Genomic DNA, 13324 nt, shown 5'->3' with positions numbered 1-13324 from the left:
GTGCACATACTATGAGGCTTTGAGGTACTTTTACTTGATCACTTCGATATTATGCTACTACATACTTCTACTTTGCTACATTTCAGAAGGAAATAGTGTGCTTGTACTCCACTGTGTGACGGCTATAGTTCCTTGTTGTTACGTATGTGGCAGTTTAAGATTTTAAGACGCATTGCTACAGATTAAACTATACGCAACAGCACGTAAAGTAGTTAAAATTATCTCTACCTAAGCCCGCTATTCCTACATTAAAATGCTGCTCAGATGTTAATGCAGCAATGCTGATAATTGAATAACATAATGCACTAATTTATTCTGAATAATCTACTTTTGATACTTGTTTTGCTGATAGTGCTTCTGTACTTTTACTATTTTCTATGCAGGAGTTTAGTATTGGTACTTTTAAGTACATGATATTTTACAGGTCTCATGGAGTAAAATTGCCATAATTAAAAAGAAAATGTGATTTGACAAAAGTCTGAAAAGATAAGCCCAACTTTGCGTAGCAGAAATATGTTTTTTTCTTCTTTCATTTTGTTAATTGTTTTATGACCCCTGAGAATTATTCCCCGAGGAAGTCCTGACCTCGTGTTTGGGAACCACTGTGATTAAAGATATGTGCCTATAATAATCCAAATATTTCATCTGGTAAATTGTTTCAAAGCTGATTGCCAGAATCAAATCTAAAAGACTTAACCATAGGACAATGGATTCTCTCAATGACAAGAAGTGCTGAATTATTCACATATCTTTATTAGTTCTGCTGAATTTGAACAAAGGGGTGGTTTTAATCAAGCCAGAACAGTACTAGTAACATAAATACAAACAATAAATCTGAAACATGTATAAAATTGGTAGCATTTTGTTCTCTAAACAATGCAATACTGTAACTACATTTATCACCTACATCAAAAGGAACATCATTTTTGGACAGGGTTGCTATGTTTGCACCATCATGGTAGGCCGTTAGGCTATCTACACAGTTAAAAAAAACAAAAAATAAAAAAAACACATAAAAGAAAGCTCAAATGGCACATATTTTCTCTGTCAGTTCACCATAATATAATAACAGTAATAAAGATGATAATACTATGTAATACCTTAGAGATAAGTTAATATTCTTGAGAAACATCTTTGTATGCTGGCGTAAACAACACATATAAAAGCCATGATATTCACATGAGTCTACTGTACATCATAACTCGTGTGTAGGACACTACATAGTGCAGTTAGCTGAATGCTCCCTTAGAAAGACACAGACTTTCCATTTTTCAGATTCTTTTTTTTTTTTTTTACTTCCTTCTCCCCTGCTTTGTCTAAATGAGCGATACAGAAGAAAGTAGAGTTTCCAGGTTATACAGTCTCCCTGCCCTTGTACCAAGCTTTCATGTACATCTTAATGTACTTTACTGCCCCCCCCCCCCCCCGCCAAACAAAAACAAAATCCCTTTGCTCTCAATATATCTTCCTTTGCTGTATTGCCACTATAGTCCCTCTATCCTCAATCTCATAAGCTGAAGCTTTTCATATGTAGACACACATGCATACACCCGCTCTCCCACACACACACACACACACACACACACACACACACACACACACACAAACACACACAAACACACATACATTTACAATCGATAACTTTTATAATTATTTCTTTCTAGTATATCATACATTCTATAAATTTAATTTTAACTTTGGGGATACCGACTGACTTCTCAGATCTCTTGGCTGTAAATGCTCAAAGTGAACGACACAATTGTCATAATAACCAAATTCAAATTGTGTGCTTCCATTCACATTCTCCTTGCAGTTCAACGAGAAGAAATTTGAGCTGAGAGCGCTGCGAAAGCCCTCTGATGACCTCTAGTGTTTGTTTTTAGTCACCGCAGACGATCCGCAGTGAAGGCAAACCAGGTTGTCCCACATCGATAAACATATTCTATATTCAGTTTGGGGTTGATTATCTACTAAACATATCTATTTCATTCAGTTTGTAGAAAATATAAACTCTGTTGGTCTTGATGATGCATTTAAATGAGTCATGCATGTTGGACCCTGTGCATGAAATGACTTGAAAACTGAATCAGGAATCCGTCTGTGTGAACTTCGACGTCGATATCTGCTGGTATTTAAATGAAATAGTCCAGCCATGTGTAATGCCTTTGTCTAACTGGTTTGCTGATATTGTAATTAAAGCACTGAAAACGATAATAGCACTCCTGATTCTTTTTTTCTTTTTTTTTCATCTGTTCCCAGTATCGGCATTTTTCTCGTATACATGCTGGAAAGAAATGGAGTAAGGCGCTCTCTGGCCAAAAATGCAAGTTAACATCACACACTCTGACCACTATTTCTACTTTTACATTACCAGTGACACAGACTTACAATGAATAAATACCGCATAATGTTCCGGTTGATAATTTCTGACAATATCCCTGATTGTCTTGGTCCTTTTCTAGCATGGGCATGAAATGACCCCCTGTGTTAGTGCTGTCGTCTAAACATTGTCATTTAACATTTAGTTTTCTGCCATCCATCAGTGTGGCACACTTCTCATGAACACTGATTAGGTAGGATGTAGTAGTGTGCAACTTGTGAGAGAAAGGCTGCTTAGGAGGTTGAAAAATCCTTGATAGATTGAACGAAGTTCAACTGCTTGTTACTGACAATGTTGGATTATGCAGTCGCTGTTGTTGCTGTTCAGTGTCTTTAGTTGCTTTGAAAAGTATGTCAGACTGTACTGATTTATTCTTTTGTAGACTGAAATGTTTTCAACTGTATGCTGAAGTGGTTCTGTGTGAGAGGTCTTGTATCGAACTGGACAATACGTCGCGGAGCCGTCTCTATATCTCAGTGGACTCTATCCTCTCCAGGCGTGAGGGTCCTGCCCAGGGATTGGCAAGCTGGTGGAGCGACGGAGGGCCCTTCTGGTCTTCACAAGGAGGGGAGATGGTGAGGGCGATGGGGCTAGGGAGAGAGGGTGGGGGCTGAGCAGACAGCGGTGAGAGGCCCGGTGGTGGAGGCGGAGAATTGGAGGAGGTGGGGGAGGTGGTGGTGGTAGTGGTGATAGTGGTGGTGGTGGACGTTGTGTTCGGTTTGGCTCCCAGCTGGCTCAGCCGTTTTTCCAAAGCCTGGTTCTTCTGCAGCGTCTCCACATAGCTGAGCTGCAGCTGCGCCTGGTATTTCAAAACCCGCTCCTTCTCGTCCTGCCAGGTGTGTCGCTCCTGGTCGAAGTTGAGGGCCTGACGCTCCCGTTGCTGCCGCTCCAGGCGCAACGCGGCCTGCAGCTGCTCGAGTTGCCTCCGCAGCTCCCCTCCCTCGTCCCAGTGACCCTCCTGGCCCCGCTGTGGCTGGTGGCCGTCCTGACGCAGTTGCACCTCCTGACAGAGTTGGGCCTCGTGACGGAGCTGAGCCTCTTGGCGCATTTGGGCCTCGTGGCAGAGCTGGGCCTCTTGACGGAGCTGCACCTCTTGGCGCATTTGGGCTTCGTGGCGGAGATGAGCCTCCTGACGAAGCTGGGCCTCTTGGCGCATTTGGCCGTCCGGTCGGATTTGGGCATCCTGGCGCATTCGGATGTCCTGATGCATGTGGGCATCCTGCCGCTGCTGCGCGTCGCGCCATTGAGCTTCTTCGCGTTGCTGCCTCTGAGCTTCCTGCCTTTGGGCTTTGGCTTCATCACTCTGAAGACTCAGCAGGGTGTCAGATGTGGGGGTGAGAGAGTTGAGTGAGGGCTCAGTGGGGTTTCGTGGGCAGTGGACAAGTCCCCATGGTGGCAACAGACCTGCCGCAGCTAAGTTAGGGCTCACAACAACTTCTACTCCCCTGCTCACTTCATTCAGAGCCCGCTTTAAACCAAGCACCTCTGCCTCGAATACACCCAGCTTCTCTCTAAGGATGGACACCTGGAGAAAGGAAAATATGTATCACATGAAAATATCATTCAGTTTTACATTCATTTCAATGTATTCTAAATGTCAAATCAAGTCAGGTGCCTAATCACACGCAGGGTGTCTCCAACATTAGAACAAAAACAAAACAAGACATAAAAACACAATAAGCATATTTTGTGTACATAAATACGGATAATATGTAAAAAGAACTTAAGACAGCCGTTAAAACAAATACACATCCAGCTGTGTTTATTGTACATGCATGAATGCAATCATACACATGTATGCTCATATACTTTAGGCACACCCAGAATGGGACTGTGCAGTGACAGTTGAATCAGGGGAGAGACTATAGTACAGACAGAAACAGTTGTGGGCTTTGTGGATCGTGGAAAGCGATCCTCCTAACCAAGGCAATGAGCATATTTAAGCTGTTGTCTGACATTTTTTTATAAAAATCTTAACATCTAAACTTGCTTACAAACTTGAGTCCATAACGTTTTTGATTACTGTTGGGTGTCCATGGCACTTATGAGTTGTCCTAGATAAGAGCTTGTGATGAATGCATAAATTGTACTTGAAAAGAGAAGAATATTGGTTATAAACTACTATTTCATGTAATGGAATGATCACCATGTATGTGTGGGAGCCGCTCATGAGGTCATACAGCACAAAGGAAAGAAAATGCTGCAGCTGTAATATGTAATGTTGCCCAATTTGTTTTGCCTTACTTGTCATAAACTCTATTTTGACTGCTCTTCATCATAGGCCTAGAATAACGTGAGCCTCACATCCTACAGCCGGAGATAAGGTTCATGCTCTTTTTGGGGTGACATATGACATATAAATATATACAATTCTACACTGATGACATGAATCCGATTATACTGTGACGAACTATTGGGCTTAAATGGTGTTTTGTTATTATTTCTATTATTAGAGACGGCACCTATTACCTTCAATTTTGGCTGACTGGTGATAAAAGCAGATATATGTATGTTGTAGTAAAATAGTAAATTTCATTATGTTTGGAAACTGTTTTAATGTATTGCAAACTTGTGTAAATGATTAGCCTGTTTGCGTTTTTTTCTGTTATTTTGAAATCCCCCCCGATGAGTATTAATTAACGTGTAATTGAAAACCCACCTCTGACAGAGTCCTCCTCAGCTCTCCCTCACACTTCTCCAGCTCCACACTCTTGGTGCTGTAGGAGTCCTTCAGGCCCAGCATGGTCTCCTCCCGCTCCCTCAGCTGGGCATTGAGCTCCTTCAGCTGGCCTCTCAGGGCCACCATCTCTCCAGCTCGCTGGGTCACTTCCGCCTGACTCTCCCTCAGCTGCTGCTTCAGCAAGGAGATCTCTCCCGCCTTCTGACACACCTGCCACATAAAGAACGAGTGAATGGGTGAGCAGTATCATTTTTTTTGTATTTAGCAGTGCTTCGTGTTTGTGGTAAACATGCTTCCTTTCCCATTGCATGTATGCTTTTACACACAGATGTATTCAGCTTCACACACACACTCATACTCCACTGCTCAGTCTACCATGATGGAACCCTGATAACATTTTACTGAGCTAGTCAAGCGCACCAAGTCATATTCTCATATCTCACCTCCCACTTGGTTTCCTCCAGACGAGGCAAGATGTCAGCCTGCTCCTTCCTGTAATCCAGACACTTTCTCTCCAGGTCCTCTCTCTGGGCCAACAGGGCCGCCATCTCCTCCTGGAGCCTCCTCTTGTCCTGGGACAGACGGCCTATCTGGGCCTGCAGGGCCGTCTGGGAGCGCTGAGCGCGACGGGTAACCTAGAGACAAAATGTACATATATACGTTGTGAGTTTTGACAGTCTCCATCTATATGTGGGACATACATATATGTACAGTTCCTGCCATGACCCATTAAGTGTTGTATGTCAGGGACAGATTTGATTTAAATGCCTTTCAGATGATGCTGCATGTACACGCATCCCAACTCCAAAATATGCCATTAAACCCTTTGGAGAAATTCCACGACTGCGTTTGGACTCAAGATGCGAGCAAAGTAAAAATACAGTGCGGTCACTTCCTAAAGATCAAAATATGTAGCGAGTTCACCTGCTGCAGACGCGAAGCGTAGTTCTGTCTCAGCTCGTCCATCTGTCGCTCCCAGACACGTTGCTTCTCCTCAAACACCTGAATGATTGCTGCCTCACTTTGGTCCAGGTTTCTGCGCATATGCTGCACCTGGTAGAAAAGAAGGACACAGAACAGCCAGTTGAATAGTGAAAGTACAAGAAGTCCAACTTGGATGACGAAATGTGGGCCTATCAAACAAACTGCTTAAGATCAGAACTGATCCTACAAATGCTCAAAAGTATCCTCCTTCTTTTTAACGGAGAGCCCAATAAGTGCAAAACAGCCGCACGTCAGACACGTCTGAGTGACCTCTGACCTCTTGCTCTTTCTCCCACAAGCGGTCCTCGAGGTCCTGGATGATGTCATCGGACGAGGGGGAGGGGCGTAGAGGTGCTGGGGCGTCACTCAGGTGGCTCAGCCTCTGATAGGACGAGGAGCTCTTCCCCGAGGAGGACCGGCCGCTGTCTGAGGCGCTGAGCCCGTTCTGCAGGAGAGGACCACATCACGACACATTAGAGACGATGGTAGCAGGGCGCGTTAAGCAGCAGCCTGAGCGAGTATATGGATGATGGCCGTACCTGGTAGCCAGGCTTTTCAAGCTTGTCGAGGCCTGCAGCTGCCCCAACCATGCCCAACCTGTTGATGTGGCTGGTGGAAGCACTGAGAGGCCCCAGCACTGCTGGGGGCCCACAACCGGACCCCGAGCCCGTATAGGTGGGCAGGCTGGTCAGGGAGTTCCTCCCTGAGTCAGACAATCCTCCCTGAACCACTTCAATACCGTTTCCCCCGCCCTCAGTTCTGCTGACCCTCACTGGGCTGTCCTGGTCCAGGAGCAGGGCCTCTGGGACCTCTCCTGATTCTGCTCCTGCTCCATCCCTGCCTCTCCTGCCTCCTCTGCTCTCACTGAACCCTTCACTCCTTGCCTCAGTCTTGCCCTCGCTCCCAGCCCCTCCGGCCTGGCCCACCAGGTTCTGCATGGAGTGGAAGCTCTTGGGAACCACCGGCTTGAAGGCAGAGGGACGAACAAGGCCTGAGTTGTTCTGCATCGCCTGCGACAGAGAAGGAGGAAGGAAGAGAGACAGAGAAATAAGAGAGAAAAGTACACCGTAGTGAAAGTTTCAATGATAAAATTCAGCATTGAGATGTGTTAAGCACAATAACACAAGATGGGGGATGAATTATAAATATTATGATATATGTAAGACTGCTTGAGATGCATTTGGTTTATTTTCTGATGCACTTCAATCCTTACAAACAGGTTTATGCCGGATGGCATGAATCAAGTTTTTAAAGGGTGTGTTTTCGATTTTTATCAAGTCTACCTTAGTACAATACTCATACGTCCATGAAGCGTTTTTTGGTGGCTAAAATAATTGCTCCCATATATACTGGCCTTGATACGATCCCTTTATAACGTGACAGATTTGGGAAGGTTCACAGTTCTCGCTTCAGCAGTCTCATATGACCAAATAAAGTGGCCAGAGTTACAGTCGTTTAAGTGAAACTTTCCCCTTTGTGTTAGTAGCCCGCCACCGCAGCTCAGCCAGGACACGCTGTTGTGGGAAAGGAGGGAATTTACCCCAAATACTGTAATTTTGGACGATTCCAACATGATTCACGTTGATTATGAAAATCCCATTTGAATTAAAGCAAGGATTAAATAAAAGTCGGAAATATAAAGATCATTTTGTGTGGCAGAATTTTGTTTTTCACTATTTCCTAATCATCTCATGACCCCTTCCATTCATTTTACAACCGCTTCGACGGTGCTGACCCCCAGGTTTGGGAGCCACTGTCCTAAATCTTGAAGTACCTGCTCCAGTTTTCCCGACACTGGCAGGATCTTCGGCGGGTTGTGGTTCGGAGGGTTATGGCCGCCTGGTTTGCTCTCACTGTCAGCTCTGGCGGCTGCCATCTCTCTGTGCTGGTGTTGGTGGTGGCTCATGCCAACGCTGCTCTTCTCGTTTGCTCCTCGTCCCACAAGGTTCCCACAAACGTCTAACCCTGCGGCCTGCATTTCTCTCTCTCTCTCCAACCTCTCGTTCTCCAGCCTCTCTCTTTCCCTCTCCCTCTCCCTCTCCCTCTCTCGCTCCCTCTCCCTCTCTATCTTCTCCCTCTCAATCCTCTCCCTTTCCCTCTCCCTGGCTCTCTCCCTCTCCCGCTCCCTCTCTCGCTCCAGCCTCTCCCTCTCCACTCGATCCCGCTCCCTCTCCCGGTTCCTCTCCCTCTCGCGCTCCCTGTCTAACCGCTCTCTGTCCCAGTCTCGGTCCCGGTCCCTGTCTCTCCCCCTCTCACGCTGCCTCTCCCTCTCCCTCTCCCACTCCCTCTCCCGCCTGCCTGCTCCGTTGCCACACTCCAACTGGTTGTTGTTGGACGGGGCCGCCATGGTACACTCAGTGTTGGTGGAGGAGGCTGTTTCGGTGGGCCGGTCAGTCCCGGTACAGGTCCCAGTCCCAACACTAACACTCCCTCGTTCATCACTAGAAGCCGTCCCGTCAGATATAGTCGCCGGTGGACGGGGCAGTCGCTCTGCGCTGCAGCTGCGGTCAGCAGGGCAACGGCGAGAGAGAGGAGGGGCTCTTGGCAGGGTGGTCCTCGTACCCACAGACTTCATGGCAAACTCCTGCTCTCCTGCCACCCCACTGCCAACACTGCCCATAGTGGGGGTCAAAGGTCAGGGATTAGAGGTTAGGAGTCAGGATTGGGGAGGGTCACAGATACATTTGGAAGTAGTGTGGGTCATCACAACCTAATGCAGGTAGTGGGGGCACACACACTAGAGGAACACAGAAAAACGAAAGGGGTTATACAATATTATAATTGCATAATGACTGGTTATACAATAATAGCTAATGCAGAGTAGATCCCAACCCACACACAGGGGCAGCGTGGTCCTCCCACCATGATAACAATGAGACGGGTCTGACGGACAAGTCTGGACAGTTATAGTGAGGCTATAAGTAAAGTGTAATACAACCTGTCCTCCAGCTAAATGATGACATCACAGTGCTTCCCTCTGTTGCTGGCATGTATTTATCATGTTTACACTTTGTAGGTAGAGAAGGAGTTCTTTTTTTATCATTTGTTTGTGTGCACGAGTTAGGTGTTGCTGGCTCAAGAGGTCACTCACACCGATCCACTACAAAACAGAGATTACACTGGATCTGGTGGCCATTAGCATGATTGAACTGGAGGAGGGTATTTGTTTGTTTGTTTTGCATTTTTTTTGTGTGGATGCAAATACAGGAACATCTGCATAAAAGTGCAATTGAATACAGTAGAAAATACAATTGTTGTGAAGCTTATAATGTTCAGCTTTTGTTCAGTCTGCATCAGATGCTGCTTCACTCCTTAATGCTCCATGTGTCGAAATGATAATAATACTAACAATATTTTATTGTTTTTTTCTGTTAGATATGGTTTTCTTTTCTTTTTATCCTATTATGAACCAAATATGGACAGAGAGAGAGAGACAGTTATTAACAGAAATCCAAATGGATCAGGTTCATAAGCAATTCCTGTACATTTTGGAAAAGTCGTGAATCGTCAATGTAAAGTGTGTTTTTAGGGATGTTTAAAGGCCTTTTTAGGTCCATGGGGACTTTTTCAGCTGTATTCACTGGTGGTGTATTGAATTACTTTACAAAATAACTGGAACACCGTCTATTAAAGTGCAGTACAAGTCAAAGCAAAAATACCCCAAACTATGGCCAGAAAGCTTTGTCAACACCTCTCTACCGCTCTCCCAATATCAACATCTCATTGTAAAATACTCAAAAGAGCGATTCATTGCACTGCTGTTGTATTAGTTTGCATGAGGCTGCACTGTTCCTGTCCAACCCTCTGAGTATACACTCTGTAGCCAGATATATAGTTTGTGGTGCTTTTGAATTGTATCTTGCGTTATACTGCTGCCCTGTGTCAAAATCTAGTATGATGCCTTTACTATTTACTGTACTCTCAGTTGATATTATGTATATTATTATTATATTTGTGTTTAATCAAATAATCGCAAGTTAACAGACAGTTTAGGTAGACTGGTTGGTTTATGGGGCTCTGGGCAAACTGGGTTGGGGGGAATGTGAGCGAGGGAGGCTCATTAGAGACTCCTATCAGGTTGATCTGTCCCTGGTTATACATGGAGGTGTTTCATTGATATGAATGGTGTGGACAAAATATGAAACGCCTATCGGCACAATGGACATCAATGCAACAGAACCACAAACTACAGCCTCCAAAATGACCATAAAGTTGAATCAATGCTTCTCTAAAACAGCTTAGGAATTATTGCATAGCTGTTGTTAAAGACTGAATTATAATTTGTTTTAGCTTGGTGTACCTAATAAACTGACAAATGAGTGTTCAGATGTCTGTTAACCATTCACTGTTTCCTAGTAAAAGACAAAAAAAATGCACTGAGAGAGAGACACGTCTCAGTGTAACGCAATACAATTCAACATCACCGCAAACTGCAGCCTCCAGAAATGACTAAACCTGAATACATAAACTTGGTGAAGGTGGGATTGATTGCAGGAATGTTGTGCTAGGTGCAGGCCTACATAATAAGCTGGCAAGTATTTTGTATACAGGCAGTGATGTTTATATGCCTTCACCAACGTTCAGTATTAAAGAGCTTGCTTCAAAATCACACAGTAGCATGTTACCCTGGTATATATATATATATATATATATATATATATATATATATATATAGATGGATAGATAGAGACGCAGTCATGCCCGTACACCTCCCCGTCTCAGCCCATTTACTAGAGGTTTACTTCCACTTGGGTGAATAGTAGTAGTAGTAAAATACACTGCTTATCTATCTGCTGCTCTGCCTCAATCCCCTCCCCTCACGACTCCCCCACTTGTCTCTCTCTCTCTCTCTCTCTCTCTCTCTCTCTTTTTCCTCTGCATCCCTGGGCGGCAAGGGCGGCTTTAGCAGCATCCGCATCAAGCCCTGAATCGACTGCGCTCCCAAACAATTACTCGCTAGGCCCCGTGACGAGAAACAAACGCACGACCCTCGCTGAATCCAAAAAAAAAAGAGAAAAGATAGAAAAGCCCACATCCAGATTAAAATGCACAGCGTCATTGACATTGACGACAGTGGCTTTGATTTACCGATTGTAGCATCCTGGCGGTCCATCATCAAAGGCTACTCACTGTTTTGCAGCTCGGCGGTTTGTAAGATGGCAGCCTCAATAAATAATATTGTCAGAAGACCAGCAACCTCAGTCCCGGTCGGGCTCTGAATTATTCTGCGTTGTTACCGTGGGTCGGTAATATTGGGGACGCTGTCTTCGACCGCTGTCAGCGTCGGATGCTGATGATGGAGTCGGTTGATACGCGCATCAGCTGAGAGACACACACCCACCTCTGGCCCCGCCCCTCAGGCTGCGTGAGACAAACGCCCCCTTTTGGCATTCGTCCAGTGCTCTCCCTTGGGAAAAGCCTATAGAGTCATATACAGTCCCCTGGATGGATGGATGGTTGTAGGTGGATGAGACTGTGGTGATGCTGCCTGACAAATATTTGAATATATAGAGGTGGAGGAAGTATTCAGATCCTTCACCTGAGTAAAACTACTAATATCACCCTGTGACAGTGACATGTGTGCATATTATAGCCCTAGATTATTATTACTCACGCCTTATGTTTTACTCCTCTTGGTTGAGGTGGAGCTATTTTTTTGAAAGTATTTTGTTGTACTGCAGCTAATGATCGTTTTCTTCATCAGCTGATTATTTCCCCTATGAATCGATGAATTGTTTGGTTCACTCAGAGCCCAAAGTAACAGCTTCCCAATGCTTGTTTTGTCCAACCACCGTTCCAAACCTCAATGTTATCAATAATAAATGATTAATAATTTGAATAATTGAAAAAGAAAAGCAAGCTGGAACCATAAAATGTTTTGCATGAAAAATGACTTTAACACTTTATATACTGAATATAGTTGTTATTCATTTTCTGTCAACTGATAATTGGTTAATGGACTAATCGTTTCACCACTTTTATATGTTGTTGGGTAGGTTAATTAATAACAAAGCATAATGTTATATAAACTCTTCCTATTATTTGTGTGCAATTTGTAATACATTTTCAAGTAACAGTAACTAAAGCTGTAGTTAAGTAAAAAGTATGACATAAGAAAAAAAGACATAAGTGTGCACAGTACTTGAGTAAATTTATTTAGTTATTCGACCACTAATTACAACTTAAAGTAGTGCTTCGGCAATTTAGTATTGTACTCCATAAAGTTGGAGGACCTGGGAGTAGACAGATTTTTAAAATAATGTTAAAAAAGCAATGCTGCAAAGGGCAAGATATCCTGATTTTTCTTCCTTGTCTGATATGGGTCAAGCTACAAATATACTGGATCCTACACTTCCCATAATGCAACTCAACACCACTCAGCCTAAAGCCCTGTTCTGTTCTTCCACTCAATGTTTATTTATCCAGTGTGCAGCCCTTTAGCATCGAGCTCTTGTTCCTGTTCCTAGTATTATTATCATTATGATAAAATAACATCTGAGACTCTCATGTATTCTCTTGGTTTTGATTTGCCTCCTCCTGTTGCTATCATTTTCTTAAATTTCTACTATTGCGTTGTCTTTCATGATTTGCATTGGAAGATGTTTGTATCTTTACGGTTGTTATATGTCCTCTACTCACATCTCTTATTATACTTTTATTGGAAGTTATTATTCTCTGTTGCTCGTCCTTATTCTTTCCTGCTGAAGCGGTGAGGAGCACCAGTGTGCCCCCTGCAGGATGGGAGCGGAACATCCAAGGCCCACGGCACACATGATTAAATCCAACCCTCCAACCCTCCAAAGCTCCAAAGCCTTTCCAACGTGCTTGAATGTCCATGAGGTGGCAGTGGTGTTGTGTATTTGCTGGCAGTCTGCACTGGGACTTTTCGCAGCTGCAACACTGCTGTAAGCGTGATGGGGAAAGACACTGGCTTTACATCTGTTTCATAGCTATAGGGATTCTCTGGCACCCTTTGGCCACTATGAGGCGCTATGATCTCTACCACCCAGCCCAGCTAAGTCTGTGTGCTGGCTCAAGGGAAGTCACAAATGTAGAACCTTTGTCTAAAACATAGGTTTTGTTTATTTATACAAATTAGGAAATGGAATGTATATGTATACCGTTCTTTACTGATTTACGTTAATGGCATTTTTGTATTTTTAACTGCCTATTTTATGTGTTTGGGATTTATGCTAGGAAAGCAGAATAAAACGATGCTGTTCATTGACCTATAAGAAGGCCCAGTGGTGTCAGCTATTATAACAGGTCCCGGTTACTTA

The 13324-nt window shown here is 44.1% G+C and overlaps 1 protein-coding gene across 1 annotated transcript; it reads right to left on the bottom strand.

Annotated features, from left to right (window-relative positions):
* Positions 1-2846: 2846 nt before the first annotated feature.
* lzts3b (leucine zipper, putative tumor suppressor family member 3b) lies at positions 2847-8022 on the bottom strand. Its single transcript, XM_076099403.1, has 7 exons — positions 7819-8022; positions 6584-7054; positions 6322-6489; positions 5985-6113; positions 5504-5695; positions 5040-5270; positions 2847-3905 (listed from the first exon to the last, which is right to left on the bottom strand). Exons 1-7 carry the CDS (start codon positions 8020-8022, stop codon positions 2847-2849), a joined length of 2454 nt encoding a protein of 817 aa, XP_075955518.1.
* Positions 8023-13324: the final 5302 nt, after the last annotated feature.

The sequence above is a fragment of the Anarhichas minor genome, unplaced genomic scaffold (assembly GCF_050575085.1).
Source record: "Anarhichas minor isolate MPS153535 unplaced genomic scaffold, ASM5057508v1 ptg000025l, whole genome shotgun sequence".
Taxonomy (NCBI): domain Eukaryota; kingdom Metazoa; phylum Chordata; class Actinopteri; order Perciformes; family Anarhichadidae; genus Anarhichas; species Anarhichas minor.
The sequence above is the reverse complement of the archived record's forward strand: the minus strand, read 5'-3'. Positions and strand labels throughout refer to the sequence as shown.

Excerpts from the sequence above, each read along its gene's own strand:
- lzts3b (XM_076099403.1), bottom strand. The coding sequence starts at position 8,022 with ATGCAGGCCGCAGGGTTAGACGTTTGTGGGAACCTTGTGGGACGAGGA. Across the intron at positions 6,114-6,321 it reads TGTGGGAGAAAGAGCAAGAG|GTGCAGCATATGCGCAGAAA; the intron begins GTCAGAGGTCAC and ends CTTTTCTACCAG. Across the intron at positions 5,696-5,984 it reads ACGCTTCGCGTCTGCAGCAG|GTTACCCGTCGCGCTCAGCG; the intron begins GTGAACTCGCTA and ends TTTTGTCTCTAG.